This window comes from Talpa europaea, assembly GCF_964194135.1.
Source record: "Talpa europaea genome assembly, chromosome: 1".
NCBI lineage: Eukaryota > Metazoa > Chordata > Mammalia > Eulipotyphla > Talpidae > Talpa > Talpa europaea.
Window position 1 is genome coordinate 68308027 of NC_140073.1, and position 23026 is coordinate 68331052.

Below are 23026 nucleotides of genomic sequence, written 5' to 3' on the forward strand. Positions count from 1 at the left end.
GTGCTGCCTGGGAAATTGGATCCTCAAGATTGTCACCTCGTTATCTGGAACAAGTCCCTAGACAGTTGATAGCATGTTAATTGTGTGAATCCTGCTTTCTTGCACTGTTCCCAATTCACATCTCTTCACAGAGGAGCCAGTGACACCAAATGGAAACCAACTATCAAAGAAATTCATGGGTCTTTAGCTTGTTGCAATGAGGGTTTTTCATGGTGGGGAAAAAAAAAAAAATAAAGTGTGTATGGACTGTGTGCCAAAGGGTTTTAAGAATTCTAAGCAAGAGTTTTAAGTCTCTTCTTTCATCCATGAGCCTGGAAGCTGAACATGCCTTGACAGAAAAAAAATCAAATTCTCCATGGCAACAAAATTGTCATGTTAGATACACATAATCTCAATGTATACAGGGAAGCAGTTCAAAAGCATTTTGAAGAAAAATGATTACAATTTCAAGAAACAAATGGTAAGCATAATAATTTATAATACTGTATGGCTTACTTCACTCAGCATAATTCCTTCTAGCTCCATTCAATTCGATGGGGACTATACTTGAGGTGGGCGGGAAAGCAAATATTGTTTAAAATGAACAATGATGTTAAAGATAAATAAAAAAAAAGAAAAAATACTGTATGGTGTGGGAGGATGTGGGAGAGAAAAATGCTAACCTCTTCTCCCATGGGACCAAAGAGACAGGTTCTTCTTTGCCTTTCTGTCATGCAAAATAACTTAAAACCTTCCCCTCACTTTGAAGCAGGTCAAACACAAAGCTCAGGAGTTCATGGGGTACCAACAGCTGGCATTTCCTGCTGACAGGAAGTACTTCTCACAACACAGCTAGTTTTAAGCCCAGACCAAAAGTTTCTGGACACAAAACAAAATTCATTTAACAAAGTGAGATCCCTCCTAAGCCACAATTATAAAGATTGACTTAGCAGCCAAAGTTAATGGTGATCTGACCCTCAGTTTAATGTATTTTGTCATTTTAAAAAAAAGTAGTTAGTTTTCTTTCTGGCCTTTTATTTATTTGTGTGCGGGTAACATAGGGACTTAGAGGTGCCTGCAAGTAAAAGACTAAAAATCCCATTTGGTAAATTCCTTTCATTGATGAGATAGCACTTTGAAAATTGTTAGAGTAGCCTTTTGCCATCTTATCTTCCTCCTCAATCATAGATGGCCTGAACCTGGTTTGCCATGGCAGTACCTCAGGTCAAAGGCTATTTCAGGGGTGTGGCTTCTCTCAGAGAAATTAGTTTGCCCCTGGAAAACTCATGAGGTTTGCTTAACTTGAGTTTGAGAGTGTTCATCAACATGGCTTTCTTATTTTCTTCTTTTCAACTTTGTATTTGATCCCTGCTACTGACATGACAAACTTATCACAGGTGCACCCTGTCTTCCTGGGTATAATCAGAGATGTGTATGCTTGAGATCTGAGCACTGGAGGCAAGCGGCTCTTAATCACCTATGTTCAATGCATGTCAAAGGTGACTGAATAACTTAAATGACACCCAAGGACTGGTAGGAAGTTCATCTTTGTGAAACAGTTCAATAGTCATTTAATTATTGTTTTAAGTAATAATAGTCACAAATTGCAAGGATGCCACTGAACACACTCAATTCAATAAGGGAACTTAGTTACATGAATGTCGAGGGTTTCACAATCTGGATTTCATCTTGAGTGCAATACCACAAAACTCCTTGGCAAGTGTGTAGAAGACTGAATGACCAGAGAATGAATCATGAAATGCTGTGATATCTGAATGAACAAACAAATGCAGTATAAGAGAAAACAATCTAAAACCTGAAATCAAAAGACAGAACTGTCCTTTAAATGTCATCCTGGGCCACTTTCAACAAGTCTACTCAATAATTACTTAATTTTCTAGAAGAACACACTTGCCATTTTGTTTTGCTTTTTACTAGTTGATTACTTTTAATATAGTGAAGATTCATGTTGACTTACAAATGCTTGTCCAGTTGAAAGTGCATAACTCTCACATTTATTAGGACAATAACTAATTCTGTATCTACCTAAACATTTTTTCTTCCTGTGATCTGACATTTTTTATTCATGAAACCAAGATAAACACCTTCAAGGAGGGTAGTTATGAGGATTATTTTTTCCCTTTTTTAAATTTATTCTTTCTTTTTAAAAAGACTATTTATTTATTTTTGTGTAGAAGAACTGGGGTATAGGCCAGAGGTGAGGCAGTTGAGAGGATTGACCAGAGACAGAGAGGGGAGTATGCAGATTTCTGAAATACACTATTAAGGGGAGCAGCAGGCAAGACAGCAGAGGTCTGCTGCACCATAGGTGGGTTACTTCCCTGGCTGAGGATCAAACTCAGGCCCTAGTGGTGATCGCTCTGAGACTTAACCCCTAGGCTACCAGGGAGGCTCTGTTGTGAGGATTAGTTGATGTACATTAGGGTTAGAACCATGAGAGCTCATGGTGTTAGTTATATCGTTGTTAAGACTTTTTTTTTTTTTAAGCTGGTAGGCATAACTACCAGCCTAAAATAGGAAGAACATAAACTCCTAGGAACACCATCCAGCCTCTCTAGGAGGAGCCAACCTAACTATAGCATTACTGACTAGAAATTATTTAGCATCTGACCATGAACTTGTTTAGGACACTGTATGGAGAAGTCCAGTTAAGTCAAGATACTCTTTGAAATCTCCATTTAGAACTCAGAGTACCCTAGAGTTTAAACCATGTGATATAGTTTGTCCTTTTGGGTACAGTTAATGTCTTTCGTTTTTGAAATAAAATGGAAGTTTTATTTTTTTTTTTTTTTTTTTTTTTTTTTTTTTTTTTATAGAGGCATGTTTTATTTATTTATTTGTTTGTTTGTTTGTTTTGTTTATACATGCACTGGGTACAGTCAGAAGCGCAGGAGGGTGAGAGAATTCACCAGAGCCAGAGCGGGGAGCAGAGCAGGCAGAAGGACCGAAGTACACTGCTGAGGGGAGCAGCGGGCGGCAGGAGAGGTCTGCGCGCCATGTGGGACCCTCCTCCGGTGGCCGGGGAGCAGCCGGGGATCGAACCGGCGCCGCAGAGGCCGCGGGCAGCTTCGCAACCCAGCGCTCAACCGCTGCGCCACCGGGGAGGCCCTAAAATGGAAGTTTTAAAGGAATATATGTAGAAAAGGAATGTTCATTAGACACAGCTATATTTCTGTTAGGCTGTTTCAGTGGACAGACAGGACACAAACTTATGGTAAGATTTTGAATGTAAATAAAAAATAAATGATAGTTTTCTCCTTTTGCTCTGTATCCAACCAATATATATAACATCCAACCAAATATAACTTTATATCCTACTATGTATATACAAACATGCATATGTATTTTATATTGTATATATACATATGCAAAACAAAATAATATCAATGTTATCACTAGTGATATTAGCTAAAATATTAGCTACTAATTAATCTTATGGTGATTTGTATTATCCACATAAAGACTATATGAGTAAGGTGCGTGCCTAATTTTACCAACTAAGTACCAGGATTCTACTACAGTGCCAGGTGCATAGTAGGTGGTTAATAAATATTAATGGAGGATTTTATATTAATTATTTCACCCAATCTATTGACTTGCCACACTTTAGAATCACATGGAAAGCTTGCATTTATTCACCTTATTGATAAACTTAACTTTCTTTCTCAACAAAACCATAGAACTTGGTAACTCTCAAATTATTGATCCCACTATATAATAGGAAATGTGAAATCTTGTGAAATGTAGTATAATACAAATAATAATTATGCAAATAAAAATCACAAATCAATCTCACTGTTAATGGATATACAAAATTATAAATTAAAATGTTCACAAATTATAAAACAGAATCAATAAGACAACAATGAATTGAAAGTTATTCTAAAATGCCAAGATGGATGAGCATCGAATAAGTTACTGATGTGATTGGCATCGAAAGGGATTCTGCTACCAATTTCCAATGTGTGGAAGGGGAATTTCCTCATACATGCAACAATTTCTGACACCATTTGGATGTGCTATACAATTCAACTCAATTCTGACACCATTTACCCAGAGATAACATTGGGTTTCACAGATTGAAAGCTCAGTCCTACAAGGCTGATCCCATCTCCCACTCAGGTGCTAGTCACAGTCCGAGGTAAGTGTTACCTGTGCTTCTTATCAATTGGCTAGAACCTCCAAGGATCCCCTTCTTGGAGTTCAGATGCCAATCTCAAGTCTATACTGGTTCCCAATCAGACCCAAGTTTCCCATGATACCATCCTTGGGTCTGGTTAATTTGCTAGAATGACTCACAGAAATCAGAGAAATGTTTGATATACTAAATTATCAGTATATTGGAAAAAACATAACTCAGAAACAGATGGAAGAGATGCATAGGTCAAGGTATGGGTAAAGGTCATGGAACTCCCATGCTCTCCCCAAATGTAATGCACCATCTTTGCAAATCTCCATGTGCTATCTGACCTGGAAGGTCTATGAACCCTGTCTTTTCAGAAGCTTCATGAACTTCCATTATGTAGGCATGATTGACTGAATCATTGGCCATTGGTGAATGGTTCAAATTCAGTCCCTTAACCACCCAAGAGGAGGTTAAGAATGAAACTGAAAGTTCCAACCTTCTAATCACCTTGATGGTTCTTCTGGCAACCACATCCCAAACCTAGGTGTGGCCCTGAAGTGACCTCATCAACATTATAATGCTGCTGTTATCTCTTAGGAAATACCAAAGCTTTGAGGAGTTCTGTGTGAGATATGAGGATGAAGTCCAAATGTATATTTTCTATTATAAATCACAATATTACAGCTTCTCCCATTAATGGGAAAATGTAGTCAACAATTATTAATTAATATGAACTCAGCTCTGTGTGCTTCTTGAATTTGCATAGACTTTTTTTCTCAACTTGAAAAACCATTTATTATATTCACTATATGTTCATGTACAATATTAGCTATGTACAGTCTTTAAAAATATATGAATATATATGCACATACACACAATATAAAAGTTGACAGCCAAATCTGATTAAAAATATATTTGTCTAGATATGATATATTTGTTAAAGTTAAGAGTGCTCTCTCTTGTATCACACTTTATAAAGATAAGCACCAAACATTTAACTATAGTTATTTTAGCTTATAGGATTATGCATTGTTTATATTCTCTTATTTTGACTTACTAGTATTTCTTTTTTAATAGGAAAACATGTTATTATAAAAATTAGATCACCTGCACTGTGGTGTAATAGGAAGGTTTGGAAATTCCACTGTGCTAAGCAAAACTGAAAGGAACAACTAAACTAAAAACTGCTCAGGGGAATTTTTAAAAGTTCATTTCCAAAGATGGGGACTTTCCCATGGTGACACCACACTCACGTTAGTGGCTTGATGTGAAGACAAGGCAAATTTTTTTTTAAAGATTTATTTATTTTTTATACAGGAACCAGGGGACAGGCCAGATGTGCGAGAGGGTGAGAGGATTCACTGGAGACAGAGCGGGGAACAGAACAGGCAGACTGACTGAAATACACTGCTGAGGGGAGCAGCGAGCGGGTGAGTCAGGAGAGGTCTACTGTGCCATGTGGGATTCTCGGGATCTAACCTACGCTGCAGAGGCTGTGGACAGCTTCACAGTGCTGCGCTCAACCACCTGTACCACCAGGGAGGCCCCGTGGACAAGGGAAATTTTTGAGAAAATATCTAGGTAGGTTTTATTCATGCTTTTGGGGCCTCCCTGGTGGGGTAAGGGACTAAAACGCAGACTATGAAGTTAGCCACTGCAGCATGAGTTTGATTCCCAGCTATCCACATGGTGCAACAGACCTCTGCTGACTCTCCCACTGTTCCCCTCAGCAGTGTATTTCAGTCACTCTGCCTGTTCTGGTCCCTGTTCTGTCTTTGGTGAATCTTCTGACCACCTCCCACATCTCTCACCTCTCGTCTATACCCCAGTCTTGTATGAAAAATAAATCTTAAAAACAACAACAACAACATGTTTTATAGCTATGTTAAAAACAAAATATAAAAATAAATGGGCCTCCCTTGTGGTGCAGGCAGTTGAGCACAGCACTGTGAAGCTGTCCACAGTCTCTACAGGGCGGGTTCAATCCTGGCCAGCCAGGGCGATACCCATATGGCACGGAAGACCTCTGCTGTCTCACCTGCTGCTCCCCTCAGCAGTGTATTTCAGTCAGTCTGCCTGTTCTGTTCCCCACTCTGTCTCTGGTGAATCCTCTCACCTTCCCCTGCATCCGGCCTGTACCCTGGTTCTTGTATAAATAAATAAATCTTTAAAAAAAAAAGTAAATGTTTTTTAAACTCATTTTCATAAATTCTTCTTATGACAATCAATAAAATATACTGTGAATGATACAACACAAATCAGCCTATCTGAATATCCATTATGTATTAGGAAATGATGTTTCACTATACTGAAATCCTCCTTTTCCCATTCTTCTTCTGCACAATGTTCTCGGACATGCGCCCACTCTGCAGAGGTGCTTGTTTTTTGCCATTTACCCAACATGTGCCTATTTGACCTGTGGCTTTAGAATTTCAGTCACTCTACTCACCAACTCTTCGGTTGAGTTGAGCTGGGCTGTGAGTACCAGTGAGGTCTGAGGAACTAGAAAAAGCCATTGGAGACAGCACAGATGCCAATGGGTCATCACAGTTGTCTGAAATGATAGGAGAGAGAACAAAGTCCATCAGCAAGAGATATTCCATAAAGAAAGGAATCATGGCATTAGCCACCATCATTCATGTACTAGTGAGTGATGGCTCTGAATGAGGTAAGCACTGCTTTTTTCCATGGGCTATTTCATCTACCTCTACAACAAACCTGAAAGGCAGTTACAGATTTCTTTCACAGTTGAAGAAACTGAAGTTCAGAGAGGTGGCATTGTTTGTCCAAGGTCACACCACCAGAAAATTGTGTGACCAGAATTCTCACATTTGTTTAGCTCCAGAGCCCAACTACTCATCCATTCTTTTGTCAACCACTTGAATAAAGCTCCAAGTTACTGCTATTGAGCTTATTTTATAAGGAAAGAGACTATAAAAAGGGCTAAAGATGTTTATTCTCCCATTTTTAGTCCCTAAGATTCTTATAATAGTTGTGCCTAACAAAATAGAATAATTTAGCAAGTCTCACTCCTGGGTGAGGGAAAGATTTTGGAAAATGAGTTACTAATTCTAGCAATTCATTTCTATTCCACAAAATAACAGAATATTCCCTGATTATGTAACATCTTGAATAGGACATTTCAGGACCTACCCTTTCAACCTTCCCTAAATGTGCTAAATATATTTCCTAAGGCTTCCTTGATGCTATACAAATGTGGACAAGATGGGGTAATGGGCATAGAGGCTTGTCTTGATAACAAAACCCCTTCTCCAGATTGGCACGGATGCTCTTTTCATTCGATCTCATGTAGAAGACCCTACTCTTCACATCACATGTGGATCACCTCAGTGTCCAGAAATCAATTGTTCCCTTATTTGTTTTCAACTTTCATCAGTAGTGAGGTCTTTGTGAACCCTTAGCAAACAATCTTACATAATAAACCTTCAGGAAAGATTTGTGAGAGAAAGGGATGGTGGGAAGAGGATGGAAGGAAAGAGGGTTGGAAGAACCCAAGGGATCAATTAGTCCACTAACAGTACCAACAATGTCCCCTCTATTTTTCTACAATTGTACACCATTGATTTACAGAAATAACTTAAAAAAATCTAGACATACATCATCAAAACAAAATTGAAATATGCCATTCAGTTGAAGATAAACTTCATGTAGAAAACACCTTCAGGAAAAGCTGGTTTGCTTTTTTTTTTTAAAGGAAATCCACATTGGATTATGAGGTTGCTTGCTTATACATTGAATTCTTAGAGAACATCATTTCATACAATTGAAAGAAAATTAATGAGAAACATACGGATTAAAGTTGTGTTTGTGAAATGTGTTAAAAATCAACTGGCAAAGTGTCTTTAGAGTTTTTCCCAAACACAAATGTTTGAAAAATATTTTGAGGTATTTGACAAACACAAAACAGAGCCAGATCTTGAGTGAAGAAGAATAACATAAAATCACACAAAGACACCTTTGCAGTAATGGCCATTCAATGAACAGAAAGCAGAGTTCAGGCTACCTTACTCCTGGCATCAGATGCAGTTGAGAGAGGTGCACACACACACAGACACACACCTTTAAGAACTTGTTTAGCATCAAAATGTGTTATGCTATTTATAGATCGGGAAGCAATTTGAACTTAATGTTAACCTTATATGTATCCATGCCTGTTTATTTATCAGGAAGCATCAGGTGAATGCAGAAAATCAAAGTGGAAGTATACATCACACACACACACACACACACCAAATACCACATAGTCTCACAATTGGCAGCTATGTTCAAGGCTCACCTAGCCACATCTGCAGCTATGACTTTCCTTTGATTTCAAGTAACAGCACTTCCCATTAATACAACCCTTCTGACACCCACTTCTGCAGGCAATGTAAAGATCTTTTGAGATCTTTATAAGGTAAGGTGATATATAGTAGATAGCATATGTGTAATTTTTCAATATATAACACACTGTCACTTTTAAGTTGTGATTTTTTATGTTTCACTGATTTTTTGAAGTGTTGTGTTTTAGCCCTATCTTATTCCTAAGCAAAAATAGAAGTCATCTAATCATTTCAATTTAATTCAGTTCAATAACTATTTATAAGGTCTTATTTTATGCTCAACCTTATTTTATGCTCAACCTTGGGGATAAAATTGAGTCTTAGATCTTAAGGGGCTCAGAGACAATTGAGAGATATAAAAATGAAGCAAATAACTAAACCAATGGAATATTCAGGAGAGTTTCACCAAGGTCACATTCAAGCATGTAAAATGGCAACCAACCGTCTAGCGGTTCAGGCAAAGGATAGTTCCTACTCTCCAACCCTGAGGCAGCTCCTCCTTCACAGGCACTGGCCTCAGGGAGAAGGAGGCTTCCAAAGCCCACTGGCCAGGTGATGCCAGCTAATATATCCTTTTTCAAAATTGTCTTTTCTCACACAGGTTTTCCCCACTTTCCTAAAGTAAAGTGTTCTATGACATTATGAAATTTTATAAGTTGAAGTGGAACAAAGAAGCAATTACCATTAATTTATGTGGAAATGTTTTAAACAATGTCAGACTCAAGAAATAACCCACATCACATCAAATAGCACATAAAACCAAAAATAACACCAGCATAGAGTAATCAGGAGCACTGTGATACATACACAATCTGCAAAACTCAGAGGGTGAAGGCTAGCTTCATTATGTTTATTTATATTATTCTTTGTAACTTTTGATTTGATGGATTTTTTTTTTTTGTAAAAGGAAGGTCATGTTTGATTTTGTGCGTAACAGAAAAACATAGAATTATTTATAATTTTCAAAATGCTTTAAAACTCATCTGTATTTTTCTTGTCTTCTTTATTTCTTCCTTCAACTCTCTCTCCTACCAGCAACCGAAACAAACAAACAAACAGTAAAGGACACAGAAAAAAGTAAGAAAAAAAGAAAAGAAATGTATCTGTTTCTTGTTTCTTTGTTGATATTTGTATGAGTTTCCAAGTCAAGTGTGGTATTTTATATTTTTAATCTCATGCAGTGGGGAAAATGTGTTCCTCAATATGTATGTACAATTAAATACCACAGGTCCTCTTCCACGTTAATTAAAAGGTAAAGACACAGAAGAGACTTCTAGTAAATATTATATTTACACAGCTTTTTAGAAATGATCATTGACTCTTGAAGATGATTCTACTTTAAGTAACATTTTTTCTTGTTGCCAACCTACATTTTATTTATTATTATTAAAATACCAATAGAGTTACAGATGGTCCTAAAGTTAAATTGTGACCATCGTCTTGATTATCACAGTAAATTGTCAGTATATGGGGATTTGGAGCTTAAAAAATTCACTTGTATTTATAGGTGAGATAAAATTCCTCTTAGCGTTGCACGCTTAATGGCCTACTTTGTTTAAAAGTCATAAAACATGCATTTTGTGTAGTGCCTACAATGGTGCTTAGAAGTGACAACACACGCTTTTAGCTTCATTTATTTGTCCCCTTGTTACCTATAATTTCACTTAGCAAATAACAAAAATAAATTCTCTAATATTTCTTTTGAATCTGACTCTGCCCCTGTTTTCCCCAATGAAAGACTTAACAATGAATTACTTCATAATGAGCAGACTAAGGAATATGACTCTGTAAAATGAGTCATGAAAAGAAGGTTAACCCTGCTTTATCCTGACATCCATCTTCAACATACCACAGTGCTTACTTTTTCATGACCTTCTGGATACACACTGTTGTGCCCTTTGTAGTCAAAGACAGAATGAACTTGAGGACATAGATTCTGTGTTCAAGAAGCAAAGCATCTCCTTTGGATTGAAGGAAGATCCATCTTATATTTATAAACAACTACATGCAAAGATCTTTGATTTAGGATTCAGAGGTGCTGGTCCTGTTCTACCTTCATTCATTTATCCTTCATATGCTAAAGATGCCTCAATTTAAATGGCAGTGGTTCTTGTTCACTCTTCGGATCAACAAACATTGAGAACAGTATAGGCACTAGAGTTCCTAGAAGGCTTTAAAGAGAGTAACGGCATTTATAATAAACCCTTTCTCATGGTGGAGATAGACACGCCACCCTCAAGAACACAGTGATGATTGGTAAAGCGTAGGTGGGGTGAAGCAGTCTCCGTGGACATTCAGAAGAGTTTCTCACCCAATCAGGCGATTAATAAAAGGGCTCTGGATTTCTTTCTATGAGCTTTTAGAACAATTCTATTCAAGATTTTAGGGAAGAATTGATTTGGAATCACTGATTTTCACTTACAAGTGCCTCCAAAAGACCACATCATAGTGAAACCTGATAAGCACAATAACAAGATCTCATAGGAAACCAGCGTCACTGGATGGCTGTGATGTGACTCCTCATTACAGTGGTCAGATTATGGGGGGGTCATCATGCTCACTGTATGGATGAAGAATCTATAAGTTTCTTTGTCCATTTTACACTCTAGTCAGTGCTTAAACTGGACTTTGATCCTAGGTTTGTACAACTATTTGCCCAACCTCTGTCAGAAAATCAGCTTCTAATTCCTGAAACAATAGCAGGAATGCATCGTAGGTGGGTAAAGGCCAGCCTTCTGTCTGACAATCTTCTGTGAGCTCAATTATTTTAACTGGGTTTTCATGGATATACATGTATGTCTGTGTGTGTGTATGTGTGTTCCACAGTTAGCCCAAACCCAATGGTTTCAAAAACAAATGCTCCTTAAATTGATTCATTTCAGATTACTGTACTTTCCCTGATAGTGACTCTGAAAGATTTTTTTTTTTTTTTAATTCTTAGTTTAGGAATATTGTGTTTGCCACCAGCTACTTTTTTTCCTTTCTTATCCTTGAAACTTATTTATTTATTTATTTAAAAGATTTATTTAGTTATTTATACAAGCACTGGGTACAGTCAGAAGCGCGGGAGGGTGAGAGAATACACCAGAGCCAGAGCGGGGAACAGAACAAGCAGACTGACGAAGTACACTGCTGAGGGGAGCAAGTGGGCACAGCAGGAGAGGTCTGCATGCCATGTGGGACCCTTGCTGGCGGCCAGGGATCGAACTGGCGCTGCAGAGGCTGCAGGCAGCTTCGCAGCCCAGCGCTCTACTGCTGTGCCACCACGGGAGGCCCAAAACTAATTTATTAATGACTTAACCTTGCTGAGCAAATGTTTCCTAAGTCTCTCATAGGAGAGGCACATGATGTACTAATCATGTGGTGAATATAATGCATCACGTTGGGGAAAGACTTGTATCTCACCTGCCATTCAGTATGAGGTTACAGGTATGTTCAATAAATGTTGAGTAAAAAAATGAAAGATATAAATTCTACCATTTTTTGTTGTTTTTTAGAAAGATTTTTCAAATTTATATTCATTTTTATTTTTTGTCTCCCTATTTAATCCTAGTTCAGGCTTTTCAAAAATGATATTATGATTTGTCTAACAGAGTACTCAGTTTACTCTTGGAACCTACTCTCATTAAATCACCCTTTCTAAAAAACTGTTTTCAAAACACTACCTTCACCAAGACTTACTAGTCATGCCCAGCCTTAAGTGTGGCTTAGAAAGATGGTCTGAGAATGAAAGGACAAAGAAGGAGTAACTAGCAGATATCAGGCTGAGCATAGGCACAGATTGTAACTGATGGGGACTGCGGTCTGATTAAAGCATCAGGAAATAAAGTCCAATTCACAAAGTCAGGAGCAAGGGGCATGTTTTTGGAAGCAACTTTAAACAACCATGCCCCCAAAGCATTGCCTATAAATGTAAATATGCTAAAACTATTAAACCTTTAGGATTAATAAAGTCTTAGTTTAACTGGGTTAGCTAGGAGACATGAAATATTTAGTGGGCAGAATAGCAAAGATTCCTAGAGGAAAAGGATTAGATATTTCTTGAATATGAGAAGCTAAGAGTGGCAGCTGCTTTACTTTGAAGGGTTTTAAAAGAACAAAAAAGCAAACCATTGAAAAAATAAAATTTTACCAATTTAAACATTTTCTTTAAATTCAACTTTGCTTCTGTAAGCCTCCTCACTGTTTAATTATCCTACCTATCAACATTCTCCACCACATATTTACACATACACAAGCACCATCTTTATGAAGTACAGTGCTAAAATCAGGTTCTAAATTTTATGGGTTTTTAAGCAAAATTAAAATTTGGTATATTTGGTATATCCAGGATAAGATTGAGAAAAAGGGAAAAGTAAGATCCAAATCTTGAAAAAATTCAAAGTGAAGATGATGTCTTTTTACTTTAAAAAGTTTGTTGCTTAAATGATTATGCATGGACTATTAAAATGAAAGAAAGGAAAACAACTGAAGAATATTTGACATTGTGCCCCTATTCTGCACTTACGTAAGCTGAGAATTTCTTCTGAAGGCTGTGTAATTCTCAGTAGCTACCTATTTTTTTTAATACAATAGAGCTAAACTTCCAATAGCTAATCATGATCCTGCACTGTGCGATTCTAAATTATACTGAAAATCCTAGTTACTCAGGAAATCAAGATCTTAAAGAGAAGCTCAATCAATCCACACACATTCAGAAAACCCTTCCCATTATAAATAGGCATGGAATTCCTAAAGGAAAAACTAAAATCCCTGTGTGCCATCAATCTACTCACTAGAATTGAAGAAAATACCTGATTAGAAGACAGGCTTCTGTTGGTGACTGGCCAGTTAGCTGATCGCACATCCAGTGAGGCCAACACCAAACGTCCATGAGTGGATGAGATAAACATGTACTGATAATCTGAACAAATATTGACATTTATGACCTTTGTTGATGATGAGAAAATAATACCAATATAACATTGCAGTATCACTGGAAACAGCTCAGACCTTGGATTCTAGCTACATCTGGATTCAAATTCTGATCTTCAGCTTACTAATTATATATCCTTGGGGAAGTTATTTAATTTCAGTCTTATTCAGGTATAATGAGGATAATAAATATTTATACACTTACTATAATAACAAAAAGAGACAAGTTATGAAGAATATCAAATCCACTGATTATCACATAACTAGACACAAGTTAGTTTCTTTTCCTTCAATCATTCCTTCCACCTTATATTCCAGCTCATCATTTAGATTTTCCCATCCAGGTGACTTTCACATTATTTTCTTTTCAGTTTTTTAGGGTTCATTGTATAATACTGTACAAAGAGCTATTTTCTTCCTGCATTATCTATGCCTCAATAGCATACTTTCTAAGCATGCTACTTTCTAAGCATGATCACATTCTCTTCTCTGTATTCAATGATTGGTTCTTAAGTGCAACTTGCCAAGTACCATGCTCTCTGGTCCATAATGGTGAGTCTTAATCAGAAAAGGAAGGACAGCTTTTATAAAATATTGGAGGGACGAGGCTGTAGGGAGTAATTAATTTTCGACTCTATTTGATTTATTTAAAAAATATGTTATGCTTATTAAAATTGGGCTTTGCAAGTTTGTGTTTTAGATCATTAAGTTTAAAAAAGCTGAAAAACACTGCTTTGGGTGACCGAGTCACACCAATTTGTATTTTAGGAAGTTTATGCTTATTTCAGATTGACAATGTGGCAAGCACATGGGTGCATGTTATCTGGGGTAACGATGAAGACAGTAAAGTCAGGGTAAAAGATTAGTGGCAGGAAGACCAATCAAGACCTTTGGAAAATAAAGAAGATAAGGAAATTTAGTTATAGTTTATAAGAATTATCACAGCTTGGAGAATTTTAAGTGAGCTAAGAGTAAAGGATAACATCAAGATTTCCAGTTCCAATGAGTCTCTATTTTGTTATTCCAGAGATCTGGGATAACAGAATTCACAAAACAGTTTCTAAAATTAGGAAATTTAAGTCAAGCAAACTAATAGTAAGTGGCCACACATTAAAATGACTTACAAATTATAGTTAACACTGCTCATCTTTTCATTCAGATGAATATAATAAGTTGCCATGGGAGAAAAAAAATATATATATATATTCATTCAAATGGCAAGTTATAAGAGTATAAAGTGACACTTTTAATTACAGTGAACAATGACTATCATAATCAAGAGAAAAGATCACCCTGATGTGAAGAAAATGGTTCCACAAGCCTTCGGAATAAAATTCGAGCTCCTTGTTTCTGTTCATGCTTCATGATCAGACTTGGCTATTTTTATCATCTTGTCAATGTATTGGCAGCTTTTTAGGCATGCTGTGTCATGCCTCTCTGACCCTCTGTATTTGACTCTGTCCTGAATGCTCCCCACTTTCTCCTGCTGGGGACTTACAGTCGAGTGTGCCACTCCACTGGGCCGACAAAGCACCATGCCAACTTTTGCTCTGATGGTCTTGCCACACATCAGACCTTGTGATCTTTGAAACCAGGGTCCTGTTTGCCTGCCTTCACCACCTTCATAGTGATGACCACAGGGCAATAGTTACTGGATTAATGGCAGTCTTAATCGGGATTCAAAACTTGGGTAGGGTCTAGGCAGTTTTCTAAAATAGGAAATCCTATACTGTCAAAATTGTGACAAGGGTGTAAAACAATTAAAAATATTTTTAAAAAGAGATCATCATTTCTGCTTTTAATTGTATGTGATTTCCAAATACATGCTTTATTTGAACTTTGCAAAAAGCATCTCAGGAAGGTAGGGCAGTCATGATGGCCACCATAGACAGATGAGGAACACGGGTATCAGTGTCACACAGGTATTACCTGGGAAGGCAAAGACATTTCGCCCTAGGACTTGTTCCAGGCTCTGAAAGTTTGGGGAATAAACCCCAAAATAGGGAAGGGAGCCTTATTGTGTACGTCCCATGAGTGTGCAAGCTATGTCAAATGTTAAAATGTGAAGTACAATATAAAGAGAAGATTACAGCTGTGGGTCCCATCCCCCTGCTTGTTCATTTGGTTGTTGTACTGACTGACTTGGCAAAATTAGGCAAATACAATCCCTTGTCTGTGCAGCAGTTTCCCTCCATAGAAAATGAAGATGATGGTGCTAGTTCTCTCCAGCGGCATGGTGACAAACGAGGTTATTATGAAACATCAACAGAGAGAGCAGTGCTTGGCACACAGAAAATGTCCAATTAATGGTAACTATAACATTATAATTACCTGGAAAGCCTCTTTAAAGATTTTTGAATAGGAAGTAATTTTTAGAGTACATAAATTTGAATTCTAAAGTTGAGCAGTGAAAATACATTCAACATTTGAAATGGCCATCCCTTGTCATTTATCTCTAAGTCCGGTCTGGCTTTCTACATTGTGGGCATGGGAGCTAGTACAAGGTGGCCAGTAAATGGGTGCGGATGGTCTCCACTTCCCAGCTGGCTCCCTTCCACCCTTCATGGCTTCTCTTTCTTCCTGGAAGGGAAGGAACCAGGCAAAGTTCAGGGCTCTATCCCAAATCTGTCCCTTTGGTTCTTGGCATTCTTTTATAAATGATTATTCACAACATGTATCCAAGCTTAGACACGAGAGGAGACCCTACTTTACATAGAGCTAAATATTAATTACTCGGAGCCCCTCAGATTAACAGATTTTAATTTGGGAAATGCTTCTTTTTATAGCAATAAAATCCTGAATATAATTTACAAGATTACACTGTGCTGTTTAAACTCTGTTCTAGAGAATGAATGCTTATCAGGGCCTCCCTGGTGGCGCAAGGGTTAAGACGCAACCTGTGAATCTATCCACCACCACTGCAGCACGAGTTCAATTCCTGGCTAGCCAGGGAGCTACCCACATGGCGCAGCAGACCTCTCCTGACTCACCCACTGCTCCTCTCAGCAGTGTACTTCAGTCAATCTGCCTGTTCTGTTCCCCACTCTGTCTCTGGTGAATCCTCTCATCCCCCCCCCAACACCTGTAGACTGTACCCCAGCTCTTGTATGCATAAATAAATAAATCTTTTTTTAAAAAAAGAATGAATGCTTATCAGAAACAGGAAATGGTAAGTTCTAGCAGACAATCCAAATCACTAGTTGTGTCTGTGGTCCAGAGAACTTTCCCATCTGGTATCAAAATATGATCCTGCAAGGATTCTATAAAATGACCTACCAGCCACTCAAATATGATTTTTTTAGACATTTTAGGCCTCTAGATAATGAATTTTTGGGGACAGGCTAAAAATAAAAGCTTGTTCCACGCAAAATGCTTCAGCATGTTCTACTTTCCCTTGTAAAATGCTCTTCTTGCTCATCCGGAATTACAAACGTGATTTTAAAAGAGACATTGGCTGTAGCTATGAAGATATAAAGTGCTGTAAGTGTTATATGGACATGTCCAGGTATTTGATGCTATAATTTAAAAGCATCAATAAAGTTTGAGTTGTATTCAGAGTTTTCAAATCTGTCATGGTTAGATGAGTTCAATTTCCATTTTTCCCTTACCCAACCCTTCAAATTATGCATGAACAGATTAAAAATAGCAGGAAAATACATTGTATTGTGTTCACTAAATATCTCCCATTTTGGAGGAAATCTTTAGCAATCAAATAACATGAAGAAAGACACACTGGAAAGCAATTATAACCCCGGGAAATTTTCATTTCATTGCTGAAGACAGAAAGTAGTATATTTTCAAAACTGTGAGCAAAGATTAATGGAGATGAAGGGAGTGGTAAGTGCCCGTGAACCGAGGCATTTAACTTTAATGTCATTGCAAAACATGAGAAGTCATCATTTCAAGTCTCAATAACTTCAAACTGAAATGCATTCATTGCTGTTTCTATTCTCCCCCCGCCACTATTGTACTTTGCAAGTTGAACGGGGCTGACAAGGAGTTGGTTTGAAAGTTAAGGGCACTTTTCCTGAACAAGGTTAAGTTTAGCTTTGATGACAGCATGGCTTGGAAATCTCTTGCCTAGCATTTCCTGCAGGCAAAAAGCAGAGGATTTTCACTTTCTCTGTCAGCTTTAGCTCTCTCAAGTGGCTATGAGTCAAGCCTGGGGAAAGAAAAGACAGAATGAAGAAAATAAAACCATTAATGCATGGCATTGGTCTGAGAGTTTTTCAAGTACATTTTGATGAACTGGGTCACAGGGTCTAGTTCCTTGGAGTCTGTATAATGTGTTAGCAAGACATTCTGGTTTGTGTAAATGGAATTTTAATTCAGTAGTAAATTTAGGAAATGAGAAAAAATGTGAAAGCAGACCATTTGATACTAAACATTGTATTTGCCACACAGAGTTGAAATGAATGTATATGAATATTGAAAAAATATTACAACTGTGTTGTTTGCATTGATATCTGGGTTGATTGATTACTATCTATGGATGCTTGATATCTATGGATTGATGTCTATAGATGCTTGAATTTGGGTAGTCTTTTTGCTTCTCTACTCATGTAGACCCTGATGGAATTCCTTTTCCAATCATCTTCTGAGTACTTCACCCCATTTGGCATCCTTACTGGTATGATCTAGTATTGTCCAGGACATGATTTCCTGGGGAACTATTTGGAAGAGTGATTCAAAAAGTTTATTGGGAGCATGAACTACCTGGAGATCTTAATAAATGCAGATTCTGACTCAGGATCAAGTGTCCAGATCTCCAGTGCTGCTGGAGCTCCAATTGGATCTGCAAAGTCCTAGAACACAAGTGGTCATTCTCTGCCAATTATCTCATTTTATTATTTCATGCAACTGTTCCTACTGGCTCAGCCTTGGAATCTAACTATTCCTTGTGGTAACATGCAAGAAGAATTTAGGATGTCATTACAGTACCATTAAGGCAGGAACAGAGATAGTATATCAGGAAGGAGGGGAGATATTCAGCATGGATATGAAATGGACAAGTTTTCCTTCCTAACACAGAATGTGTGCAATACAGACCATGTCTATACTGTTCTGGTTTCTATATATGCTGTCACTGTGCCAGCACATACCATTTATCAAGTTCAGACGATGGTTCTAAATGACAAGTGATCTATAGAAATTAATTCATTGACTGCTCTTAATTCTAACTATGAGTTAGGTGTCATTGTCCTGGTTTTACAAAGAAACTGGGCTTCAAAACATTCCAGTAACTTGCCCAAGGTCAAAGCTGTGATGGGAACTAGATCTGCCCAACCCTGTATTGACGACCTTGTTACTCTTCTGCCCAATTGACCCAGGACACTTCCGTACATTTCGTTCATTTGCTCTCATCTTTTGACCAAACTTGCCAGCTCAGAACATTTAGACAACACCACAAATGATTTTCTATATGTGCTGCCTATTTTTATTACAATATCTATGAGGGAATCTATATCCAAACAAATTGTAACTAACTCACCACTTAAGAATTAAAAGCTACAGTTAAACTTCCAAAGTGACTCTCCTTTCAGGCCCTTCTCAGAGATCTTATTACATGGGATTTGAATTTACTCTGAACATATGAACAACTGTATCTCAGGGTTTGTACAGTCAACAAAATACTCGGGAAGGTGGAGAATATTCTCTGGCTTCAGGTTAGCTTGACTTACTCCCTCTGTACCCAAGAGTTGCAACATAATTGGTTTTAATTTCCTGAAAAAGGAATTTTCTTTCCTGGCACACCAGAGATAAGTGTCCTCTCTGTCTACTTAACTTTCTGACCGCCATGGTTTATTTTGACTGTGGCCCCTTGGGTTCCCTCTGTCCTCCGAACTAGCTAGAATGCTGATTTGCAAACTCTACTCCTAAAACTGGGCGTTCCCTGCTCCTTGGTAGTCTGTCCCTCACTGGATTAGTTGGTTCCCTCTCTCAAACTTGCCTTGTTTTTATGCTTTTGTTTTAGACTACTGAAGACATACTGAGGTGAAATCCAATTTTAAAAATCAAGATCTTCCTCCAAGACCTTCAAGAATTGTGAGGTTGTACTGACACTCTTACAATCCATGTGTAGTATAGATCTAGTGACAATTTTTAATTACTATGGAAATAGTTCAATCATGAGTAGGAAATTGGTGTAACAGGGTGGTCCCCAGGAGAAGGGGAGTTTCCAGGTTCTCTGTCACCCAGGAGAGGGTGGAGCTGAGCAGGAAGGAGAAGAGACTGAAGAAGGAAGGAAGCAGGATGGAGAGCCAGGAAACCTGAGGAGGCACGTGATGCAGAGAGACATGTGAAGAAGCTGCTCTTTCTTCTTGGTCCTGAACTGGTTGAAACAGATGTGGGTGAGAGACCTGTGGGGAGGTTAACAATAGCAGCTTTTATCTTGGTTTTATTTTGCTCTTTTCCTTCCAGACTCATCTGGCTATTTCTGACCCTTTTCTATGGGGCCCTACTGAAGATGATTCAGACTTGCGTCAGGCTTCTAGCTCTTGATTTGGGCCAACCCTGTTTGTCTGGACATTTGCCCACAAGGGAATGGGTAACTTTGGGTGCTTGATTTGTCTTTTCTATATTGCACATTAATTGTATTAAAGTTGCTTTCCATTAAAGGTCTTACATGTTTTGTCTCGATGTGGAACGTGGCAGAACCTATTTAGAGCAGGCAGGTCTGGGGATTCTGGGGCACCCCTCTCTTTGTCCTGTAATTTGGGAGAAGGTTTAGTCCAGAAATACGAGGACCATAGCCAAATATATTCTTCTGTTGATTTTAAAACTAGTTTTTTAGTTATTATATTGATATTTTTCATAATAGGTCTTTTGAGAAATTTAAATCATACACAAAAACTATACTTATATTAGAATTTGCATTAGAATATTTTACACTACAACAGACATCTTTGAAATGTGCTTCAAGAAGTTTCTTTTAATAAACAGAGTAGATCTCAATGGGACACCACTATCTTGGGGCAAAGAAAAAGGAAAAGCAACACAATATTAGTGATAAGCTAATGTGTAGACTTTATATGCTTTTCCAATTTAGATACTTAAGATGAAACAATACTATGGAATAGTGAATATATCTTGAAATGTTGTTTCTTTTAAGCCTGTTTTGTAGTTACTTCAGAATAAATCCAAGTACACAAAATCCTAATTTTCTAGATTGATTTCAAATACAGCTTTTTTCCTATAACCATTCCAACACCCTGATCACATTCCTGTTCCTATCTTGCAATCACAATGGCTCCTGTCATGTTCTACTTCATAGGATCTGCACTGTCTGCCTCTCCATTGTGAGTTTTGGGAGGTACCCTAAGCCACCCTTAGTGCTCGAGAATACTTGTCCCAACAGGAGACTGGGACAATATAAAAGAAAGTTTCCTGTGCATGTTCCTGAGTAATTCATCTCACCTCTCGGAACTTTGTTTCCTGTGATCTAAAATGACAATTATTATTTTTCAGTATGATTGTGTTGAGGAAAGTCAAATGTGATAACATACAAAAGACTTAGCTTATTATAAGAATTAAGGAACTGATCATTCCTCATTTGAAAATCAGTAATGATCTACTATCTCCTAATTGATAAATATAATTTCTGTAATTATTATAAATCATTGCACTTTAATCATTTTTGCATCTGTTAGCTAGTTTTATAAGTAGCTCACATACTAAAAGAGGGTTTTGGCAGCATTTCCCCAAGGATTTTGATCTGTCACCTCAATTTAGTTATCCTTGAAGACACTTACACCAAAGCCAGACACTGTTTTGCACTTGGATGTCATGTAGAAGGATGGGATGTGAACCTTCATCTCCCCAGGCTGCCAGACCCTCAGGCACATGCCTAGCCACTGTCATGTATGAATAATGAGAAAGATCCAGTGTGAACTCTGGAGGGAAAATGTACTGAAAGAGGCTTCAGGAAACTTGTAGACTTATATTATTCATTGAAAGAAGAAGAAGAAAAAAAAAAAAAACACCACATAAAATTGGCCAAGCTAAAGCATTTGACATAAAATCGGGTCAATATCATGAATTTTTTCAAAATTTCATTTTCTTTTTTGTTTGTTCCCTTCATTTTCATAAACTTAAGAGAAGTTGTTTCACGATTTGCCTATCACTACAACTAACAGACAATTTTATGTTAAAGAGTTGGTTTTTAACTGTTGGGGCATTAGTGTTATTAATTCGTAGAGGCACATGATCCCTGGAGCAGATAAAATGAAGTAAACCTATTTAAATCTAAAAAAAAACATAATTTTGGGCATGTTTTTATAAAAAAGCTAAATGATAGTAATACATATGATTTCTTTGGTTCATTTTGAAATGATCATTTGGGAAACTAGTACATCATTCTAGTCTATATTTGATCATCCCCATACAGCAAAGCACTCACTAGTATCCATTTTGTGCCTGACTTCACCCCCTAAAATTATGAAAGGAGGAATAGAGAGATGGAATGAAAGAGGCTAGGAAGGCAGGGAGGAAACGAGAGGGAAGAAATGAAGGAAGAAAGGAGAAAGGAAGTATTGAAGATCGAAGGGGGATAAAAAAGGAAAAAAAAACTAGGTTTCAAAACAAAATTTCTAAGAAATTTCTGAATATTGAGGTCCTTTGGAAATGTATAAAACAAAATGAAGCTTAATTCTATAGAAGTGAAAGTTAGTAGTAACAGTCATGTGAAATACAATAAAGAAAATGACATCATTTTTTTTTTGTATTCTCCAATGAATAACTCTTAATGAGGGAAGCATTTAAAATTGTATTATGTCACTATCATATTTAAAATTACTTACTGGATCATATTACCTGTGGGCTGAAGTCACAGTTCTTAAGTATGGTCCACTGTGCCCTTCACTATTACCTCATATGCCTCTAAGCATTACCTCATGCCCCTAAGCTCACCATGACTTTTGAGTCAGGTAATATGCACTGGGCTTCAGCTAAAATTTTGATATTATTCTCTTTTCCTTTCTTCCTCCCTTTCAAATTAAAGTAATAAGAACAGGACCAAAGATAATATATAATAGACACTGAATTCTCATTACTCCAAATTAGTAAATGTTATTTTTTATATCTGGCTCTAATGATTTATTTTTATGAAGAAAAACATTGCAGACACATTTTTCTCCCTGCTATATGAAAGTAGAGCATTTCTATGAAACATTTTGTAAGTCAAAATTGTCTAAGTTAACATGTAATTGCCATCAATCTATAGTGAAAAAAATTTGTGGCATTCCCTGGACCAAAAAATAAACTATGTTATCAAATAATATGTAAACACTAATAAAACATTTACCTATAGTAAGACTTGAATGCACCCACACAGACAGGAGAAACCTCAGACCCATGCCTGATAGAGAGTCAGAGTCGTCAGAGGCCTCACAACCTCCTTTGAGATCCTGTCAAATGCTCAAAGAGGGAGTTGAGACCCCGATCAGGGAGGATGGAGGGCTCAGGCCTAGAGGAAAGCCCAGACACAGCTGCTGGGTTCCAGAGCTAACAGTGTGAAGATTGAAATACCCAACAAATGGCAAATAAGTCCTCAAGGGAATAGCACAACACACTGTGCTAATAAATTTGAAAACCTAGAAAAAATTAAAATATTTGGAGTACATTTTAAGTATTCAGTGGCTTCAGA

At 37.4% G+C, this 23026-nt stretch overlaps 1 protein-coding gene across 2 annotated transcripts in view; it reads right to left on the minus strand.

Annotated features, from left to right (window-relative positions):
• CNTNAP5 (contactin associated protein family member 5) overlaps nucleotides 1–23026 on the minus strand; it is a gene marked incomplete at its 3' end in the record, with an annotated part of 850995 nt that overhangs the window by 640008 nt on the left and 187961 nt on the right. For both annotated transcript variants that reach the window (XM_084247346.1, XM_084247345.1), the window contains exon 2: nucleotides 6576–6680. In XM_084247346.1, the coding sequence (XP_084103472.1) occupies nucleotides 6576–6680 (105 nt within the window). The remainder of the gene's footprint in view (nucleotides 1–6575; nucleotides 6681–23026) is intronic.